The following is a 24,052-nucleotide window of genomic DNA, read 5'->3' as shown; positions in this document are numbered from 1 at the left end:
GTGCTTGCTGTTTTACCACCTCTAGTGTTCATTTCTGTTGGAAACTGGAGTGATATGTACTTATTGGTATGTATTTTGCATCTTGCGAAAAGTTCCCGCAGGTACGTTTTCATCATAAAATCAGGTCAGTTTTCCACTGTATGAGCACAATGTTATTCATTAATATTTTCTGATTAAAACAATACCATATATTTATCTATATAGTTTTCACTAAAAACATTTTAAAAATGCCATTGCCTTTGAATTTTACTGTGAAAGACAGAGATGGATGTGATAAAATTCTACAACTACTATGATTTAATACAGTTCTTTTTTTAGATCATATTAAGTTATTGCGATAAGGATGTCAAAATATATAGGTTAAAAAAAAATCTTTAAACACTTTATGCATTAAAAAATCTGAATTTTAAAGTAACTAGCTTCAAGACTTTAATACTTAATTTGTAATTGTGTTAGTTTAACAATAGACAATGGTCTGTGGCTTCAGTGAACATAATCAAATAGGTTCCATAAACTAAGAGGTAAACATAAATTATACTTAAGCTTCCAAGTTCAATAAGTTATCATTTTGAATTCGAAATTATTATTAATGTTAAACACGTACTTTTTGCAGAAAAAGTAGTGTAGTTTTATTATTATATTTTATATATATTATATTATATTATATTATTATTATATTTATATTATTTTCTCCACATGTATTTTCTCCACATTCTGTCATTAATTACTCACCCTGATGTCGTTCCAAACCCGTAAGATCTTTATTCATTTTCTGAACACAGATTAAGATATTTTTGATGAAATGAAAAAAATGAGTTTTCTGACCTTGCATAGACAACAACGCAACTGACACATTCAAGACCCAAAAAGGTAGTAAGAACATTGTTAAAATAGTCCATGTGACATCAGTGGTTAAACCTTTATGATATGAAGCTATGGGAATACTTTTTGAAAGAAAACTAAACTAATGACTTTATTCCAAAAATTTCTTTCCTTTTGCCTTCAACGTGCCTTCATGAGAGTACCACGACGCATGCTTAAAAGACTTACATGCAAGAGATGAAATTGTTGAATAAATTTGATATTTTTGTTTTCTTTGCACACAAAAAGTATTCTTGTAGCTTTATATAATTACAGTTGAACCACTGATTATTTTAAAAATATTTTTCTAGGCCTTGAACATGTCAGTTCTGTTGCCGTCTATGAGTCAGAATAGCTCTCGGATTTCATCGAAAACATCTTAATTTGTGTTCTGAAGATGAATGAAGGTCTTACAGGTTTGGAATGACATGAGGGTGAGTCATTAATGACAGAATGTTAATTTGTGGGTGAACTATCCCTTTAAAAGTCAGGTGGTTTTTAATTCTCTAAGCAGGCGTAAACGTAAAACCAAAAGTCAAATTTGAGACCAAGTAAAATAATCAAAACATGTTTCATAACATCACCCAAGTATTTTGAACCTTTGCTTATCTTGTTCACACTGCTCTGCAAGACCACCATTTCAGATTCCTGGCTATAAGACAGCAGCCAGCTGTTTTAATTCATAGGGTTTGCATCTGGCATCAGTGGGTTTGCTGCACTGGCTGGTCTTGACAGAGAGTGAGTGATTGGCTTCCCTGAGGACCTACGACTGACCCATCCTCTGCCTGCTCGACTCATATCAAACAAATGCAGAATATAGCTATGTCTGTCAAGGTGGCAGGTTGAATTAGCAGTCATTGTGAATAACACATGAGATGATGCACAAAAGGCTGATTAGAGAAGTGTGATGCATATATTAATCTCTTAAAAACAAAAGAGTGCGTCAATTTTTTCCCGCCCCCCTGCTCTGATAGCAGTCGGATCCCCCGCATTCCTGCGGCTGCGAAGAAGCACTATTATGTATTCCCTCCTACTCGGTGACAGAGGTATTCCACCGACTTCCTAAAAAGGACATTCTGGAGTGTATTAATAGAGAGGATTATTGCTTGGGAATATTTGCATTGCAGCGCGTATGTGTGTTTCCATGGCACTGTTTGAGTTAATGCACAGCTGGCCCAAAGCTCCTGCGCTCTATGCAGCAGACACACAACACCGCAGCTGCTGCTCCCAGATAATGTTGTAGCCTGATATCGCATATTCAATCAGCAGAACTTAACTAAGCTGAAATGAAATGACTTTCAGGGCCAGTCTCAATTCTTCGTGATAGACTCCCTTAGCCTTGATGCTGCAGTCGCTGAGGTATGAGCATGCATGTAAGAAATGGAGGTGTAAATGCGTTTATTTGGATGTGTGACACAACCAACCTGTCTTTTCTCACACTTTGCTTTCAGTCCCTATTCGGTTCCCTGTCTTTGTCATGAGTTCTCTTGTGACTCCTGCATTTCTTTACTGGAGGGTGGTAGCCACAGAAAGGTGGTTTACCAAAAAATTTAAATCATGTCACTTTTAACTCACTATAATTACTATAATTCTTTAATGAGTAATGAGCAAAATAAAAGTTTTTTTATAACATTGTACCGTATATGTGCGTACTTTGTATATTTATTATATAAATACACACAAATCCGTCTGTATATTTTAGTGCTGGGCAATGATTAATCACGATTAATCACATCCAAAATAAACGTTTTTGTTTGTGTAATATATGTGTGTGTACTGTGTAGAATTGTGATGCATATATGAAGTCACAAACATACAGTATATATTTACATGTATTTGCATGTATACATTTATATTATTTGTATTATTCATATAAATCATATTATATTCAAACATAACATATTTTTCTTAAATATATACATGTGTGTGTGTGTGTTTATATTTACATAATAAATATACACAGTACACATATATTATTTACACAAAAACTTTGGATGCGATTAATTACGATTAATCATGATTAATCATTTCCCAGCACTAATATATTTAAAAAATATTTATATGTGGATATATATCTGTACTTGTATACAATTTAGATTATATATAAATATTATATATGTAAATCTAGCATATTTTTCCTTAATATAAACGTGTGTGTGTATTTATATATACATAATAAATATACAAAGTACACGCATATTTTATGTACACAAAAACATTTATTTTGGATGTGATTAATCTCGGTTAATCATTGCCCAGCACTAACATATTTTAAAAAAAGTATGTATATATATTTATATGTGTTTATAATTGAGATTATATGGAAATATTATATGTGTAAATCTAACATATTTTTTCCTTTAATATAAACATGTATGTGTTAATTAATCGTTTGACAGCCCTATTACTAGATGATGCTGGGTATTTAAAATGATGTATATTCATTTTAATTTTAGATTTCTGTTGCAGCCATGTAAAGCTCATTTAAAGTTGATTATTAAGTACAATAATTTGATACCGTTTGATGTGATCTTTAGCACATAAAATCTTGTAGCATTAAAAATGATTGATTCTAGCATTTGGTGTTTTATTTTTAAAGGGGTCATCGGATGCCCTGCTCTGCTCGCCCCGCCCCTCTCTTCTCTCTGTGGAGTGACGAGCCTGTTTACTTTAGCCGTGTTTAGCCGCTAAACTTGCTAACTAGCATGTTATTAGGAAAGGTGATTGCAGAGATTAATAAAAAAAAAACCTTACACTCACTTCTGCTGTAGGTGAAGCTGGATCATGAATGATTTGCACGAACATAGACACATTTATGTAGATCGGGAGGTGCATTCCATTCACAATCAAACTAATCCACTGCACCTCAGATGTTGGGAGTAAATGACGACCACTATGTTCATTATTACATCCAGCAACTCAATCGCTCAATCAGAGATATTACAGGGAATTTACATCCCTGCTCCGGCATTGAAACAGTGGAGTTGGTCATGTCGCTCATGTCAATAAACTATCGTGGGAGCGGCCTCTGTTGGTGTGACGGCACACCGACAGGCATCCGAGAATGGCTCGATTTGAAAAAGGGAATATTATTACAGATTAATTAAAAACCATGGATTTTTATCATTATAGAGTAGATTTGTACGTACACTGCCAACACACATTAATGTTCAAACAACATGTAAAAGTGGACCCCTTTAATTTGTTTGGGCAAAATAGTGCATAATTCAAAAAGTTATTGCCATAACACAAAAAAATAAACAAAAATCTTATTGTCCATTCTGCATATTCTAGTTGATGACGCATACAGTGACATTTTATCGTCAGTGAAGTAAAAGATGGCGTGTTGGGCCATATTTAAATCTGAGCCCCAGTGGAGGGGAAAATAACTCTGTAGTGACTTAAATTTGGTCTGATTCTCACAAAAAGCGATTGTATGGAGTTTTTTTTAATGAAAGTTTCTTTTATGTAAAGCTCCCTTTAGTGTGGTGGCCAAGTCCAGGTGGTTTGTTTTTTAGCGCATGGAGACTAATCGCTATTGATTGCTCTTCTCCACTCTGAGTAACCAAAGTTTTTTTTTTTTTTCCATTTTCTGTGACGTTAGGCACAAAAGCACATTTGATGAAAGTTGACTGTATTCGTCTCATTAAAATTCACTACTGTTGTCATAAAAACAGAAGAGCAGAAACATTTTAAAGCTTGCTTCATGTTTTTTTGGTTAACTATTCTATATATTATTAGATAACTATTTATTTATTTATTTTTTTTAATTAGGCTATGATTTGTTCATTCTAATCACTAAATAATGCAATTTTTTTACTAACTGTTTAAGCAAAATAAAGGCAAAAAAGCTAAGTTATGTTAACACAATCCATATTAGGGTGAAGCGTCTGGTGCGGCTGTGTTTCGGACCCTGAGGTCATCCCAGAGATATGTCCGCTGAAGTTCAGTCCAGCTCAAGCAAAGATATTATGGGAATGCGTCTCACTGCCCCTGATACCAGTGTTTAGAAGGAGTCAAGACGCCCTGTTCCTGACCCCGCTTATGGAAGAGAGGGAGGAGGGCCTTTTTAACCCAGATAAATTGAACTGTGTTAATGCTGAACAGCTTCAGGTTATTTGGCTAGTGTTTATCATATGCTCTATTTTAAGTTTGCAGACTTCCTGGATTTGCTTTCTCTTATTGGAACCACAAACTCATGTTGGACATAACAATGTGAAAATCGATTTGTCTGTGTGTGAATTTAAAATTTTCTGACTTGCAGTTTCCAGTTAATTTGCTGGTAGTTAGCTCGAGTGTAATTTAAGAAACGTTGGGGAAAAAAACAACATTGGGGCCTGTTTTGCTGAAAATGTACTCAGGCCATCCAATATGTAGATGAGTTTGTTTCTATGTCATAACAGATTTGGAGAAATTTAGCATTACATCACTTGCTCACCAATGGATCCTCTGTGGTGAATGGGTGCCGTCAGAATGAGAGTCCAAACAGCTGATTAAAAAAAAATCCACAAGTAATCCACATGAAACCAGTCCATCAATATCTTGTGAGGTGAAAACTTTTGACTTTGAAAATCTTTTGACTGTTTTCGCTTTTAAACTGTACTTGATCTGTGCATATTTCTCTCCTAATTCAGACAAGATGAGTTTTTCACTGGAGAAAGCAATATTGTGGATAGATGACTTAGATTTGTTTTTTACTGACCACTTGTAGTTTGTTGTGATGTTTTTATCAGCCTAGTTGGACTCTCATTCTGACGGCACCCATTCACTCCAGACGATCCACTGGTGAGCAAGTGATGTAATGATACATTTCTCCAAATCTTTTCCAATAAAGAAACAAAATCATCTACATCTGGAATGGCCTGTGAGTCATAAAACTGTAATAATTTAATAATCATAAAAATAGTTTGGCAGAAATGTATTACAGTTTGAAACTCCCACAATGCCAGGGTTGCACAAGACTCCATTGAGTAAATCATAGATAAACTACTCAAGGTGATTGTCAGCGTAATCTAGTGAAACTTTTTTTTAGAGTGCTCTGAGATTGAACATACTAAAAATAAAACATAAATCATGAATTTTACAACAAGCGGCTTCTTAAAATGGCACGTGGAGGGATGGTTGAACCATAAATAAAAAATCATTTACTCACCCTTATGTTGCTTTAAACCTGTATGACTTTTGTGAAACACAAAATCAAATATTTTGAGAGAAATCTAAAAAGTGTTGTTTATATTAAGTAGATTATGACAGAATGTGAGTTTTTGAGTGAACTATGGTTTTAAGGGAACAACTCGTATGTCATCAATATCAATGTTTGGGGTCCCTGAAGGTGGAAGAGCTCCGCTGTCATGTTTCATATTGTTTGATGTTGTGTTCTGCTTTCTTTTACAGCTTGTGTCCAACGTTCTGATCTTCTCCTGCACTAATATAGTTGGCGTGTGCACACACTACCCAGCAGAAGGCTCACAGAGACAAGCCTTCCAGGAAACCAGAGAATGTATTCAAGCCCGTCTGCACTCTCAGAGAGAAAACCAGCAACAGGTGAGAGTCCACCAAAAATCAGAAGATCTCCTGTGGCTGAAGAGCATATTTAATTTCAAGTGATTTTGTGAGTTTGAAAGTTGGTGTTTAGAATGAAGATTCTCCAGGCACAGATATATCAGCAAGATTTTTTATTATTTATTTATTTATTTATTTATTTTTACTCTATAATTGATCAAATAAATCCAGCTTTGGTGAGTATAATAGACATCCTTTAAAAACGTACAAAAAAGTACCCAAAGTATAATGATTTATAGCATGGGACTCATTTAAGCACCTAGGAGAATCATAGAAAAACATAGGAAAGGATATTAACATGCAACATTCCATGCAAATGTTTCTTTCTTTCTTTCTTTTGGTCTCAAATATGAGTGGGGAAATAGCTTCAGATTGCTTGGAATAGAGCTAAATGAATGAAAAGTCTTTCAGCTGGAGTCCATTTATACATCCATTGATTTTTCAGTATAGATTTGAAGCTGTGAGAAAACTAGTGCACGGAGACATGCAGCGCTGATTAATTTGTAAGATTAGAACCACATCCTAGAGCAGTACGGAGATTCATAGTGGCACAAAAGGAAAAAAATAATGTCAGTTTCCGAAAACAAAGATGCCCACAGAGGCTATTCATCATTTTTGTTGGCAAACGTAATTTTTTTTTTTTTTTTCATATCAAGTGTTTTGAAAATACCAGTATTAAATAACTATTATCTTGCCGCACTTAGTGTAATATTTGTAATATGTGGAATATTTATTTCTGTTTTGTTTGTTTTTTTCAATTACTGTTGCTGTCTTGTTTTAAGAATATAATTTTATTTTTTATATTATCTTAATTATTTGTGATGTACGACTTTTTGGAATTACTGTGTAGCCTGAAAAGTGCTTTATAAATAAATAAATACAAATACTCATTTATTTTGTACACTACCAGTCAAAAGTTTTTGAACAGTAAGATTTTTGATGTTTGTAAAGACTTCTCTTCTGCTTGCCAGGTCTGCATTTATTTGATTCAAAATACAGCAAAAGCAGTAATGTTGTAAAATATTTTTACCATGTAAAATAGCTGCTTTCTATTTGAATATATTTTAAAATGTAGTTTATTCCTGTGATCAAAGCTAAATTTTCAGCATCATTACTCCAGTTTTCAGTGTCACGTGATTCTAATATGCTGATTTGCTGTTCAAGAAACATTTATTAATATTATTATTATTCATTTTAAAAACAGTTGAGTACATTTTTTCAGGATTCTTTGATGAATAGAAAAATAGAAAGATCAGCATTTATCTGAAATAAAAAGCTTTTGTAACATTATACACTATTCCATTCAAAAGCTTGGAAACAGTATAATAGTTAGTTTTTTTTGGAAAGTATAGGAATTAATACCTTTATTTAGCAAGGATGCTGTAAATTGATCAAAAGTGATGATAAAGACATTTATAAAGTTCTAAAAGATTTCTGTTTCAGATAAATGCTGTTCTTCTGACCTTTCTATTTACCGAAGAAACCTGAAAAAAATCTACTCCGCTGTTGACAACGTATTAATAAATGTATTTTGAACAGAAAATCAGCATATTAGAATTATTTCTGAAGAATCATGTGACTGGAGTAATGATGCTAAAAATTCAGCCTGGAATAAATTACCTTAATAAAATATATTGAAATAGAAAACCGTTATTTTAAATAGTAAAAATATTTCAAATTTTAGTTTGAAATTTAATTTAAAATCAAATAAATGCAGGCTTTGTGAGTTCTTCTTTAAAAAGCATTAAAAAACTTGTAGTGTATATTGGTCTTTATTTTTTCTTCTTTCATGATTATTTTATTTTAAAATTTTTTGGTTCTTTTTTTATTTATACAGTTTTATAAAAACTGTAGTGTTTTAGTTAGTAACCGTATACATTCAAATAAATAAATATACAAATAAATCAAAATAAATCAAAATTAGAAACAACATTGTTCACTATGTATATATCACAATACCATAATGTTAGCATCTAATGCCATCACTGTTCCCACAATGTTTTTAGTAAATGCTATAGGGCTAAATGAGAATGAATGTACGAACATTCGAATGAATGAACATCCTTTGGCAGAGAGTAGATACACATGGCACTCCTCTCTTTGTTTCTACTTGTCTTTTCCTTACTACCCCTGTCATCATTTGCAGGAACGCCTCCTCCTCTCGGTGCTTCCTCGACATGTCGCCATGGAGATGAAAGCCGACATAAATGCCAAACAAGAGGATATGATGTTCCACAAGATCTATATTCAAAAGCATGACAATGTGAGGTAAGAAGTGACTCCTCAAATAGACTGAAAGATATTAGTCAGTGTTTGCATCTCGCAGCACTTTTAAAGCCTTTTAGTACATAGTTATCATTAGAATTATTTTTATATATGATTATGTTAGTACTTAAGTTGAGAGTTTAATGCTTTTCAAAAAAAAACTTTAACACCGTTACCCTGAAAGTAACTGAAAATGGAACCTCATATGCAAACACAAAATCTACACCCATTAGAATGTTGCTGAACTAATAACATGACACTGTTACATTGTTAGATAGGCAGCTTACTAGGTTTTACAACAGAGTTGTGTCTTATAAATCTGATAAGCATTAGATATTGCACCCTCTTGTGGCTTAAGAGAAGAAAACACTCGCTTATCTTTACCTTCAACTGGCCATCCATGTCAAAGCAGCTCTTGTGACCATCTACAGACACTTTCCCACTGATTATGTGCTGATTTCCACAGCACCAGACTAGTTGGACACTCACAAGAGGCCCTGTTTTATTTAGCCTGTTGTTTTACCTCATGTCAGTCTTTGATTTATAGTTCAGCTTTAAACACAGCTGTAATCTTTTGACGACTTGAGTTTAAAAGCATGTGGGTCTCAAGTTGATGACATGGCAGCTCGGGAGTCCATGTGATGAATTATGATTCTCCATGGTTATTAATTCTAAATCTGGAGGGTAGAAGATTAACCCAAGAAATAAAAGTTTGACAGGGTTGAAATTAGCAGGAGAATGCTAAGACTGCCTGCCACATCATATTACAGCTAAAACTAGTACACCAATACACACAAATAAATGAATAATTATTCAAAACGTCATCAAATATTCAGATAATTTTTATTTTATTTTATAAATTGTTAAAAAAGTGACCGAAGCACTGCAAATGCATATTCTGGATTAAATTTGCAAATGCATTTCTGAATTCACAGTTGCATGGGTGTTTGTACTATTTGTGTTTTGCAGTGATGTAACGTCATTTTTTTTTTTTTACTGAGAATTGCCAGTTTCTAGCAATATGGTTGTTGTTGATCAGAGTTGAGCAGAGCTTTATGCAAACTTTATTTTTGAACTTTATGCAATTATCAGTTGGAGTCCAGATGGTGATCTGCCACATGAAAACAACAGAAGAGACTCTTTGACCTCGAGTGTTTTTTTAATTAATTAATTTATTTTTTAAAAGTGTTTTTTAGGGTGCATTTTGCCTTTTATTATTATAAAAGGACAGTTCAGAAGTGACAGGAAGCGAAGTGGGAGAGAGAGATGGGAGCGGGATCGGGAAAGGTGTTTGAGTCGGAATTCGAACACGGGACGTCCGGAGCGCAACAGCGCTGTATGTCGCGTGCTACCCACAAGGCTATCGACGACCTCGAGTGTTTTAAAGGGGTCATTGGATGCCCATTTTCCATAAGCTGATATGATTCTTTAGGGTCTTAATGAGAAGTCCATAATATACTTTGGTTAAAAATTCTTAGTGGTAGTGTAAAAAAAACCACCTTTTTTACCTTGTCAAAATCAGCCCTGTTCAGAGCGAGCCATTCTATTGCATGTTCCTTTAAATGCTAATGAGCTCTGCTCATTCCACCCCTCTCTACTGTGGGGTGACGAGCTGGTCTGTTTACTTTAGCCACATTTTGCCGCGAAACTTACTAAGTAGCAGATTATTAAGAAAGGTGATTTGCAAAGATGCATAAAAACCCTTATACCTACTTCTGCTGTAAATGAAGCTGCATCACGAATGATTCACGTGAACATAGATGCATTTATGTAGATTGCCAGGTGCATTCTAAAACTAAAGTAACGTTAATCCTCTGCGTCTACAGCAGCTCAGATGTTGGGAGTAAATTATGACTGCTATGATCATTATTACATCCAACAACAAAACTCCTCAATCGCTCAATCAGAGACAGTCTTGTCTTCCCCTACACTGGAGTCGGACTGTTCACAGCTCAGTCAGGGTGGGTCTAAGGTAAGACGGCCATGTCAATCAACTATTGTGGGAGTGGCCTTTACCGACAAGAAGCTGAGAATGGCTTGGTTTGAAAAAGGGGATATTTCTTATGAAGATTACAAAATATCACTGGGTGGACTTTTATCATAATAGGGTGGTTGTGTACACACACTGCCAACACACATTTATGTTCAAACAACATGTAAAAGTGAGTTTTGCATCTGATGATCCCTTTAAAGTGCTCCTGTTATGCCATTTTAAAGGTTGCTAATGTTGTTTTATGAGTCTCCTAAAACAGGTTTACATGTATGCAAGGTCAAAAAACACTTTAGTTTTCTCTAAAAATAGATTTAATTTTACCTCGTTTCTAAATGATTCGTAAACGACTCGTGCAAAGCAGTTCGAAGAATCAGTCTCTCCTTTCCGTGAGCCCTCACTGCTGTGATTGGTCAGGTGGCACAGTCCTTTATGATTGGTCTGCCGCATACAGCGTGTGTAGGAAAACGATATGCCCATTGCCATAACCGAATGACAGGCCTGGAGACTTGTCAGTACATAGAAAAGATCGATTTTTACCTTACCAACTCGAGCCAGAGTTTGACGATGAAATGGTTGAAGTGGCTGATCGTCAAGTTAGCACGGACTACCGTGGAAAGTGCTCGCAATTTGCTTATGTAAGCAAACCGGGTACACCTCTATGTTGTAAATTTCAACGTTGTATAATGCGTTAAGCGGCTTTCACACCGAATGCGGAAAAGCAGGTTCAGTGCAGCCTTTCAGAGCGCAGGGGCAAAAGGTCAACTCATTCGAACTTTGAGCATGCGCACTTTGGCCGACGCAGAAACAAGCCGCCCTCGTGCGGCACAAGCAATTGAAATGAATGGGTTTCATAGCGCAGCGCTTTCCGCATTCGGTGTGAAAGCCGATTCATGCGCCATCCTTTATCATTACTCCAACTAATGAGACAGACAGACAGTCAAGCTGCATCAATCACAAATTTTTAGACTACAGTGAGCCCACAGCTGAACAACAGAACTACAGAAGCGTGAGTTAGCCGGGTTGTTGTGCAGGGTTGTTACACAACATAACAAACACAACTACGTATTTTGAACGATCGCTAGAAAATACAGTCTTTGTAGATTCATCTTTTGGAAGTGAATATGAAACAAATTTACTCTCACAGCGTAGGATACAGCGTCTTCTCGACATGACCTAAACCACATGGAAATTTTACTGTGTTTGTGGGCGGGCAAGTTGTTTGTGACATAGAACGTGGGCGGACATTATGCAAATGTTACTTCGTGACGTATAGCCGTAACAGAATAAGATTCGAATTCCTGACTACTCGTTCAGGCGATTGTGAGCCGACTCTTTTTTTGATAGACAGTAACTATTTATTGTGCACTGTCAGCTTCACAACTTTGCACAACTTTATATACAGCTACATGACACACTGCATGAAAGTTCATATTTGAAAAGACATAATAGGAGCACTTTAATGGCTTGATTTCAAGGCTTCATACTCTCTACCAGCCCTTTTCTATGATCGAATGGTGGCTTGTCTATAGCAACAAAGGGCAACATGAACTTGGGCTTTGTGAGCCGTTGGGCAGCGCGACTCCTGGCCCTGGGTTGTTGTCTGCAATCGAGGGTCTGTCTTTTATCCTTTTCCAGTAAAGCCCCCACCAAACAGGCTCCATGTTCAGAGGAATTATGTAAGTGTGCAGCCAAGCGATATCTCGCTAAGTGGAATATTGATAGGTCTGTTACTAGAGGACCCAGTGGTTTAATTGCTGAGGACAGTTATGTAACGATGTCTGTATTTGAAACTTTGCTCTTGAGTGAAACCCACACTATTGTGGAAAGAGGAGGCTGGAAATTTTGCTCGAGGAATGAACTGATCGTCGTCTGGTGCAGCACCGGCTAATTTAAACAGTAGTGGACATGAATGAAACGGTGATGGTTTACAACTCGCTGATTATGTAGGGCAGTGGTTTTTGATATTTTACTCAGTGGGGTCGCATTCTAGGCCAGAAGCAAGTGTGGTGGACATATCAGTCAGCCTTGAAATAATATTATCATTTCATTTTATTGTTTAAAATTAATGTTTTGACTCTGAACAATTGTAAAGGATTTTCCATTTACGTTTTGCCAGAAATTTAATTTTCAGTTTTTGTTTGAATCGTTATTTGAACCATTTCTAATTACCAGTTTGTAACATTTCTGTGAATGAGAAAAGAATGAGAAAGCATGGTTTGCTGTTTAGGTCTTTGCTCGAAGTTGAACATCCAAGGGACCTTCAATCTTCGCAAAACACAAATCAAGATATTTTTGATGAAATCTGAGACCTTCTGCATAGACATTAGCACTACTATGGATGCTATGAATGCTGTGGATCCTCGATTGCATTTGAGTATTCAATTAAAAAAAAAACAAGTGCATTTTTCCCGTGTTAAGTTATCGGCAAAATACCGGAAGTGGCGCATTCCACATATTAAACTTATTTAAAAATCATAATAAAGGATATTGCTATTAAGACTTCAGTTATAAATATATGTGATGCAGGTTTAAAGGAGAAGTCCACTTCCAGAACAACAATTTACAAACGATTTACTCACCCCCTTATCATCCAAGATGTTCATGTCTTTCAGTCTTTAGTCGTAAAGAAATTGTTTTTTGAGGAAAGCATTTCAGGATTTTTCTTCATATAATGGACTTCATTGGTGCCCTGATTTTGAACTTCGAAAATGTAGTTTAAATGCAGCTTCAAAGGGCTCTAAATGATCCCAGCCAAAGAAGAAGGGTCTTATTTAGCGAAACGATCTGTCTTTTTTTTGAAAAATAAAAATTTGTATATTTTTAAGCACAAACGCTGTGTAGCACAGGTTCTAGGATGCGCGTTCACAATGCTACGAATTAGTGATGAGTCGTTCTTGATTAGTTCATTTTGAACGAATCTTTAATGTAACTCTGGAAGAACGAGTCGTTTCGGGGAGTGATTCATTCAGTCATGCATGCGCAACATCCTATTAGGTTCTGTACTGGAATTAGTTCACCTGTTTGAGTCTTCGGGTTTTTCAAGTCGTTCGTTCATCTTATGGGGCTGTCACGTGATGAACGAACAACTCAAACCTGAAAACTTGTCAGAGGTGAACAAAACAGAACCAGGTAAACAATGAATTAATCTTTTCTGTTTCTTATAGCATTAGAATTTTGTCTTGTTTGTAGTGTGATCAACGTTTGTGTAAGCAGTAGATGTGTTAGGGAAGTAACATGTAACATTTTAATTATATTTTGCTAAAATGAACAAAATGACTCAAAAAGATTCGTTCATTTTGCTGAACGAGACTCAAAGGTCCGAGTCGGTAAAATGATACGAACTTCCCATCACTACTACGAATCACGTCTATGGTCATCGTCTGTGTACTCTGCTAAAAAAAAAGGTAGAGTATGGCGAAAAACTCCATCTTATTTTCTCCTACAACTTCAGAATCGTCCGACATCATTGTACCTTTTTGTTTGTAAACAGCGTTTGACTTACTTGCACTTTTTTAGTCTTTGCACGTTTGCTTTGTAAACACTGGGTCTGTAGTTCCGCCTACGTTCGGCGTGACCTTTTGACATGATTCAGTAGTACGTGAACGTGCATCCCAGAGCCTGTGCCACACAAGCTTTTGTGCTTAAAAAGTATACAAATTTTTATTTTCAGGAAAAAAAAATTATTATTTCGCTAGATAAGACCTTCTTCGGCTGGGATCATTTAGAGCTCGTTTTAGAGATTGAAACTATTTAACTGCATTTAAATTATTGATTTTTCACAGCTGTTTTACCTGTATTTTGAATTATGCATTTCATTGTGTCGTGTTTTAGGGATTAAGAAAATGTAAATTGTAAATTTGCGGGAACGGTACTGATAAATTGCACACATGCTGAAATTAATTTGACACTCTAGCAGTAGCTTTATTCAACAAGAAAACATTAAAGTTGTGGGTTAAATATTTACTTTTTTATTTATTTTAAATATTTCAGTTGCTTAAATTGTCATTTTCTACAACTCCTTGGCGTGGAAAGAGATTTGACAGGCATTTATACAACAGGCTTTATATCCAATATCATAATTCACCAATTGTAGAATCAGTCTGAGTTCCAGGGGTGGAGGTTAAGGAGGTCAGCCTCTCAAGCAGTGACCCTTGATGAATTTATGGGGGGCCATGTTATATAAGCAGGAAGTGTGATTTTGTGCAGCATTCCACTCAGGAACTATTCTTCTTTGGCTGAAGTGGTTTTCATGCTGATGTCTTTAAACAGACTGTTCCTGACCGACTACACACTCCATTTATTAAACTTCCTGCCAGTTAATCATATAATTTGTCTGTCAACACTTTGCTATTCTATCTCCTGATATGATTTAGTATGTTCAGAGAGCAACTACATTTGACCTTAGGGCTTCTGTCACCACAAATCCATTAACATTGCCACTGGCAAAAGCTACTGTTCTGTCCCCATCAACACAGCATGTATCTTGCCAGCTTCTATGAGAATAAACAACATAAAGCATGCATAATGATTATGCTTAGTAGATTTGTACATGTATGTGTGGACCACAAAACCAGTCATAAGTAGCACGGGTATATTTATAGCAATAGCCAACAATACATTGTATGGGTCAAAATTATCGATTTTTCTTTTATGCCAAAAATCATTAGGATATTAAGTAACCATACATCTTAGGAAACCATACATCAATGGAAAGGTTATTTATTTATTAATTCATGATGTATAAATCTCAATTTAAAACATTGACCCCTATGACTGGTTTTGTGGTCCAGGGTCACATTTTTTTAACTATTTAAATGTGAATTTGAGAATTATTTTTTTAGTTGACTGAGATCATTTTAACCACAGCTGTTTTCCTCTATGATTGGCAGTACTGGTCTCCAGAAAGCTGACAGTTTTAGGGTACTCTGGATTTCATTTAATACTTTGCCTGATGTTTACACACTAAAAGCCTTAGATTACCAGCACCTAATAAAGGACCTGGAGTGCGTTCATAATAGCCAACAGAAATACTCCAGAGGTCGTAATGTGTTTGGATTCTTTTTAAAGAGCCGTCCTGCCATTGTGCCACACCGCAGTGACATTTTTGGTCCAGACTGCAGGGAGCTGATGAGTCACCTCTGTGTTAACGATTAAATGAGGTTTAAAGATCCACCTGAGATGCTCGCAGCAGCCCAGACGCTATCCTTCAGAGAGCACTGCACTTTGTCTACTTTCAGAGTCAACTAACCTTAATCCACCCACCCAGGGGAGGCCTTTTATTTGAGCTTTTATATATAGCAACTCTAATAGATCCGTCAGTTATATAGAAGCCTTTGATCTATGACTAATGTAGGGCTTCTGCATGCTGTATTGTATAAGGGAGGGTTTAAATTTAGACTTAGTGGTGGTTGTGTGCTTTTAGTTATCTGTGGATTTTTTTAAAGGTATAGTTCACCCCTAATAAAATTGAAAGTCATTTCAATAACCTTCACCCCTATGTCATCCAAGATGTTCATGTCTTTCTTTCTTTAGTTGAAAAGAAATTAAGGTTTTTGAACATTCCAGAATTAATCTCCATATGGTGGGCTTCAATGGGGATCAGCGGGTTGAAGGTCCAAATTGCTGTTTTAGTGCAGCTTCAAAGGGCTCTACGTTATCCGAATCAAGGGTTGCGAAATGATTGGTCATTTTCTAAAACAAATAAAAATGTATATATTCTTTAACCACAAATGCTCATCTTGCAGTAGCTCTGCGATGCATGTCTACGACTTAACACATTACGTAATCACGATGGAAAGGTCATGCCTTGTTAATGCTTCGTCTTTGTCTTCGTAACCACATACTGTGGTTACAAAAAGTAGGGTAGGGCGAAAAACTCCATCTTCATTTTTTTCCTCCAACTTCAAAATTATCCATCATCGTTGTTTTACCTTTTTGTGTAAATGCTGTTTGACTTTCTTTGCACGTTCGCTTTGTAAACACTGGGTTGGTTTTCCACCTAGGACTGGGTCGATACCACTTTTTTTAGTACCAGTACCGATCCCGATTCGATATCAGAAATTCTGACTATCAGCCAATACCGTTTTTTCGCTACTCCGGCATCGAAACAGTGGAGGTGGGACTGTTACAGCTGATATAGGGCGGGTCTGAGGTAAAACGCTCATGTCAATCAACTATCGTGGGAGCAGCCTCTGTCGGTGTGACGCCACACCAACAGGCATCTTAGAATGGGTCGATTTGAAAAAGGGGATATTATTTTTGTAGATTAATTAAAACCACAGCATGGATTTTTATCATTATAGGGTAGATGTGTACATACACTGCCAACACATATTAATGTAAAAGTGAACTTTGCATCCGATGACCCCTTTAACTCCTGAAATGTGAATTTACCAGGGGAACACCGGCAAAAAAAAACATGTATTGTAATAAAAATTTAAAGGGGTCATCGGATGCCCATTTTCCAAAAGTTGATATGATTCTTTAGGGTCTTAATGAAGGTCTATAATATACTTTGGTTTAAAATTCTCAATGGTAGTGTAAAACAACACCCTTTTTACCTTGCCAAAATTAGCTCTGCAAAATCATCCCATTCTGGTCGAGGCTGCTTTACATGCAAATAAGCTCTGCTTGCCCCGCCCCTCTCTTCTCTCTGTGGAGTGACGAGCCTATTTACTTTAGCTGCTAAACTTACTAACTAGCACATTATTAGGAAAGGCGATTGCAAAGATTCATTAAAAAAAACCCTTATACTCACTTCTGCTGTAAGTGAAGCTGGATCACGAATGATTTGCACGAACATAGACGGATATATGTAGATCGGGAGGTGCATTCTCTTCACAAACAAACGTAATCCACTGCATCTTCAGCGGCTCAGATGTCGGGAGTAAATGACGACCACTACGTTCATTATTACATCCAGCAACACAACACCTCAATCACTCAATTCTTGTCTAAATTACATCCCTGCTCCGGCATCAAAACATGGAGGTGGGACTGTTACAGCTGATTTAGGGCGGGTCTGAGGTAAGACGCTCATGTCAATCAACTATCGTGGGAGCGACCTCTGTGGATGTGATGACACAACGACAGGCATATGAGAATGGCTTGATTTTAAAAAAAAAAAAAAAAAAAAAAAAAAAAAAAGGGATTATTTTTACAGATTAATTTAAAAAACACTGCATGGATTTTTATCATTACAGGGTAGATGCCAACACACATGAATATCGGTTTGGCGCACCCCTACTTCTGCCTACTGTACGTCACGTTTGACCTTCTTTTCAACATGAGTATGTAATGCGTGAAGTCGAGCTAGTGCAAGACCAGCATTTGTGGTTAAAAAGTATACATTTTTGTTTAATTTTAGAAAATGACCAATCGTTTCACTAGATAAGACCAAAAGACCCTTATTCCTCGGCTGGGATCGTGTAGAGCCCTTTGAAGCTGCACTGAAACAGTAAGTCGGACCTTCGACTCGTTGATGCCCGATTAAGTCCACTATATGGAGAAAAATCAGTTTTCCTCAAAGACTATCATTTCTCTTCAACTGAAAAAAGAAAGACATGAACATCTTGGATGACATGGGGGTAAGTAAATTATCAGGAAATTTTAATTCCAGAGTGAACTAATCCTTTAAGACAGCTCCTAAGAGACTTGTGTAGAGCACAGTCATATGATGCTTTTGTTTTGTTTGTTTCTGATCAGGGCTGGTGTAATCAGATAAAAAACTATTCTTGTGCTTCATCTTTGTCAGCTTTCAGACATGGTCTCATGATGCTCTTTGTACACTTGGTTTACTATGAAAAGGTGGCATCATTAATTCATTACGGCGTATTGACGTCGCCGAGTAGGAAGTCTGCTAAATGTAGAAAGAGGATCTGTTGTCCTTTTGTGCATTGAATCGTATCATATAACCGACAGGGGCCAGTTAAGAGACCCAAATCAATTCCAGTAATTCAAATAATCTAATTCGAATAATTAAATGAGGCAAAAAATCAATTTTTAAAAAATTTGTAGCGTTAGAAAGCAAGAGGGCTAAAATCCAATGAAATGCTTGCTTATTATTGCTCATACAATTTAAGTAATCTTGTCCTAGGATCAGTTGCGTTATATTTCTCATTTGTGAACAGCTTCGGATAAAAAAAAAAAAAAAAAGTAAAAGTAAAGTAGATATTTAAGTTGTCTTGCACTATTTGTTCTAATTACATTCAGGACAACAGACAAATTATAAGTTGTATTGAAGATGATTAGCCTGAAATCTGCAGTTTATTTAATATTTTGTTTTTCTTATTTTATTTTAGGGTCATCAGATGATGTTAATCAGCTAGTTAAGATAGTTTAGCTGCTATTTGTAGCTGAAATACCACTCTGAGTTTGAAATATTGAACAACTGAAGCATTTAATTGAGGTTTGAAGGGTGTTTTTGCAAATATGCAGATGGTCCGCAGTGCTACAGTTCACACAAAGATTAATTGATTGAAAACCATTAAGCAGTCAGGCTTTTTTTTTTTCCAGGGAACTAAGCAGCGTGTGTGCCTCAAAAAGGGAGTGGCAAACATCACATGAGATGAGCGTGTTGATCGAGAACAGCCTGCCTTCTGGGCCTCTTTAAACATTTCTGGAAATCGTCTTTGATATTAAGTATGAACTGAGAGGTCACGCTTACCCGGATCCTGAGCTTCAGTCAAACCTGACGGTCTTCCTACTGTCACGCAAACTTTAAGTGTCAAACCAGCTCTGAGCTGTTAGATCAATGTCAGCGTTGGTTGAATATTGCATAGGAAAAGTCATTACAGCCCACAAGGTTTTGTTTTGTATTTCATTCAAGTTGCTTAAAAGGAAGCATATCTGTTACTGGCTCCTTCGGGGGGAATATCATGCTTTATTCACTTTCTCATTTCTGTAGGCCCAATATTCTCTTAATGTGAATGTCATCTACTGCTAAAGAGAGCACACACTCCTATCCGAATCTGTCTGCTGTGCCATTGGCATGGTAATGGAGTTGTGACGCTGGGATCACATTAGTTAGCTCATATTGTATCTATGTAAAATCTGCTTCACAAATGGTCAATTGAAATGAATAGCTGTGGGCGAGGGTTTCAATTGTCAGCCAGGTAACCGTGGCAACAGTGTAATATAGGTGAATGTGCACTACACTGATGTGTGGGGATGAGAGCCTGAGATGATTAACAAGAATGACGTGATTTTCTTTGGGTTTGTTATTCATGTGCCAAATGCTTTTATCCATGATGACGGTGTTTTATAATGTGTGTTTTCTACGAATCAAATTAAAATTTTGTTATGATCTTTCTTTGTTTTTACATATTATGATGTGTATGATATATACACACAAACATAATATATATGTATTTTGTTTGCTTGTTTGTTTATGAATATGGATAGTGTAATTTATAGCACATCTCAGATTTTTTAAAAATATTTTTGGAATTATAATGGCAAAGTTTGTCTTTAAGTATACTTGTATTATTAAAATTGTATTCAGAATACAATTAAATAATAATTTAATATTTATAGTAATATTTTATTAATGTTCATTGCACTTTTTTTTCTAATTTGACTAAATTAGATTTTGATATTTACCTTGACTTTTATTATCACACATTAGATGTCATTTCATTTTAAGCTCTTTGTCCCCTTTTAGGAAAACATTGGTGGTTTTAGGAAAATAACTAGTGGCAAAATTGTTGTTGGAAATGAATTATTTCAAACCTGTGTTACTACAGTTGTAATTCATGTTAATATATGCATTTTTATATGATGAATATTTTATTTTATTTTATTTTATTTTTAAAGAAGAATTAAGAAGGAATAAGATCTATACATAAAAGACATTTTAAAGAAAAGTAGCAAAAATAAATCATGGTGATATTAAAATAATATAATATGATGACTAAATTAGATTTTAATGTATACCTTGACTTTTATGATCGCACATCAGGTGGCATTTTTACTTTAAGCTCTTTGTCCCCTTTTGGGAAAATATTAGTGGCAAAATTGTTGGAAATGAATGATTTCGAACCTGTGTTACTACAGTTGTAATTCATGTTAAAAAAATTATATGCATTTTTATATGATAAATATTTTATTTTATTTTATTTATTATTATTATTATTATTAATTTATTTTATTTTTAAAGAAGCATTAAGAAGGATTTGGACTTGGATAAGAGTAAAACAATAAGATCTTTACATAAAAGACATCTTAAAGAAAAGTAGCAAAAATAAATCATGGTGATATTAAAATAATATAATATGATGACTAAATTAGATTTTGATATTTACCTTGACTTTTATGATCACACATCAGATGCCATTTTTATTTTAAGCTCTTAAACAATTAGTGGCAAAATTGTTGGAAATGAATTTCGAACCTGTGTTACTACTGTTTTAATTTGTGTAAAAAAATTATATGCATTTTTATATACAATATATTTTATTTTAATTTATTTTTAAAGGAAAATTAAGAAGGATTTGGACTTGGACAAGAGTAAAACAATAAGATCTATACATAAAAGATATTTTAAAGAAAAGTAGCAAAAACAAATTATGGTGATATTACGTTAAAAACAAGTTTGAAGACAGATGTATTGAGTCTTTCACATAACAAGAAAAACTTTGAGATCTGTTAGTGTAAAATATCATATAATGACTAAATTAGATTTTGATATTTACCTTGACTTTTATGATCACACATCAGATGCCATTTTATTTTAAGTTCTTTGTCCCCTTTTGGAAAAATTAAAAAAAAAAAAAATAGTAGCAAATTGTTCTTGCAAATGAATGATTTCAAATCTACATTACTACAGATCTGTTGAGACCTTCATATAACAACAAGAAAAATATTGAGGTCTGTTAATATTTGATATGATAAAAATCAATGCCTAAAATATAAAAGTGCCCATAACTGATGAAACCTCCAACTCTGTTTGATATTTCTCTCTTTTTCTCTCCGCAGTATCCTCTTTGCCGACATTGAGGGCTTCACCAGTCTGGCCTCCCAGTGCACAGCCCAGGAGTTAGTGATGACCCTCAATGAGCTCTTCGCAAGATTCGACAAACTGGCCGCCGTAAGTGTCCAGAACAGCCCACGCCCTCAGCCAAACAGCTTTTTTTGGTCCAAACACGATGGCAAACTGAGATATAATCATATTAATTCCGCTTGCATCCCACTAACACAGCTGACTGGGATAGACAAGCCCTTCCTCCTGTCAGATGAGTGTTTGCAATCACGCTTCTCACACTGAGCTTCCCGCTGTTTTCCAGCTCGACTATCTCCTCGTTATCTCCACCAGTGGTGGTGACTCATCGCAGCCAAGTTGCCATGCATTCGTGCACGTACTCTGCTGCTGCAGAGAGATGCCACTCAAAGGGAAAACCATCTGTTGTCTGTTCAGATGTTTGCACACTTCACAATACCTTCGAGCTAAAAGACAAAAAAGCATGCACGCGCATTTCGCCCTGATGATCAACAATAGAGGTTGTTGTGTGGGCTGCGGGTTAAATGAAGGCATGCACTGGGGTGACATTCAGGTGGCTGTCATAAGACCCGGTCCTGCTGCCGTGAGTCCTGTGCCCAGCCTGAGGCTTCCTTTTTTGCTCTCCATTGGGTTCTTGTGTCCAGTTTTGATGACTTACGAACTAAGATACCAATAGTACTCCAGTAAGCAACACTTAATGGGATAGTTTACCCAAAATTGAAAATTTGTTGTTACAAACCCGCAAGACCTTTGTTTATCTTTGGAACACAAATTAAGATATGGGTCAGAAAACTCTCAGATTTCATCCAAAATGTCTTAATTTGTGTTCTGAAGATAAACGAAGGTCTTACGGGTTTGGAACAACGTGAAGGTGAGTAATTACTGACATAATTTTCATTTTTGGGAGAACTATCCCTTTAATGGGATAGTTTACCTATAAATGAAATTTGTCATTATTTGTTCACCTTCATGTCATTTAAAACCTGTAAGACGAGTTCCAATTTTGTGATAATGTTCTGGTTGTTCTTTTCCATGCAATAACAGTGAATGGAGGTTTCAAGCTTCAAAAAGGGTGCAAAAGCACTATAAAAGCATCATATCATATCAGTATCTGTTATATCTATTATATTGCCTTATTCAAAATAATTGAATTCCATTTCCAAGGGGTTTTTGTTTAGACAACTCATGTTTTCCAAGCAAAATATCAGGAGAAATTGGGTTGGATTTTTGAATTCATGAAAGTAGGATGCCAAACCTAGTACATAAAAAAAAATACACTGTAGACAGATTAAAATCTGACATTTTAAAGCCATTTGGGAACAGTTAAGGTTTGAGTTTATTTTGTCTTCATAAATCACATAAATCCCTATGAAAACCAACAACCTTAAAAGGAAAAACCATTTGTGGTATGTGAAGGGGTTTTTAATGGGAGAATGGCTATATATGTAACGCATTCCCTTTATGGGATATCTACTATCACACCTTAAAGGGATAGTTCACCCAAAAAATGAAAATTGAGTCAATAATTACTCACCCTCATGTCGTTCCAAACCTGTAATACCTGCGTTCATCTTCGCAACACAGATTAAGATAGTTTTGATGAAATCCCGAGAGCTTTCTGGTCCTACATAGACAGCAATGCAACTAACATGTTCAAGGCCCGGACAAGTAGTAAGAACATTATTAAAATAGTCCATTTAACATCAATGGTTCAATCTTAATTTAATGAAGCTATGAGAATACTTTTGGTGTGCAATGAAAACAAAAATAGTTACTTTATTCAACAAAGTCTGATTTTTCCGTGTCAGTCGACATGAGGGTGAGTAATTAATGATAGAATTTTCATTTTGGGGCAAACTATTCCTTTAATGGCATTTAAATGACATGTGACCAATTTTTCATTAATGGCTATTAAAGTAATGCATCATTTTAGTTCAACTAATGCAAGCATAGTGAACTACAGTAACTCAAACAGCCGAAAATTTGATTATTACGTTCATTGTTGATCCTGTTTACACCAGCCACATCTCCGTTACATTGTTTGGTCATTCTGTGTGTCTGCAGGAGAATCACTGTCTTCGGATTAAGATCCTGGGCGACTGCTACTACTGCGTGTCAGGGCTGCCCGAGGCCCGTGCTGACCATGCGCACTGCTGTGTGGAGATGGGTGTGGATATGATCGAAGCAATCTCGTGAGTATTACAGTGTTGCTTCTGTTCATCAGATGGGAACAGCAAGGCTTTTGTGTCTTGTTTTAAATGTCTGCCTGAAAATGTACTTCAGCCAGGAGATACAAACAAAAATCTTACAGTCAATCAGGACCTGGCAGTTTCAACGAAAAAAAAGAAAGAAATACACATAGTTTCCTTAATAAT

The 24,052-nt window shown here is 35.6% G+C and overlaps 1 protein-coding gene across 2 annotated transcripts in view; it reads left to right on the top strand.

The window, feature by feature from the left end:
• The window catches only part of adcy5 (adenylate cyclase 5), a 108,649-nt gene that overhangs the window by 53,503 nt on the left and 31,094 nt on the right, over positions 1-24,052 (top strand). For both annotated transcript variants that reach the window (XM_051119227.1, XM_051119228.1), the window contains exons 2-5: positions 6,256-6,405; positions 8,570-8,691; positions 21,656-21,767; positions 23,742-23,869. In XM_051119227.1, coding sequence (XP_050975184.1) covers positions 6,256-6,405; positions 8,570-8,691; positions 21,656-21,767; positions 23,742-23,869 — 512 coding nt within the window. The remainder of the gene's footprint in view (positions 1-6,255; positions 6,406-8,569; positions 8,692-21,655; positions 21,768-23,741; positions 23,870-24,052) is intronic.

The sequence above is a fragment of the Labeo rohita genome, chromosome 9 (assembly GCF_022985175.1).
Source record: "Labeo rohita strain BAU-BD-2019 chromosome 9, IGBB_LRoh.1.0, whole genome shotgun sequence".
NCBI classification, from domain to species: Eukaryota; Metazoa; Chordata; class Actinopteri; order Cypriniformes; family Cyprinidae; genus Labeo; species Labeo rohita.
This window is presented reverse-complemented; position numbering and strand designations above follow the sequence as displayed.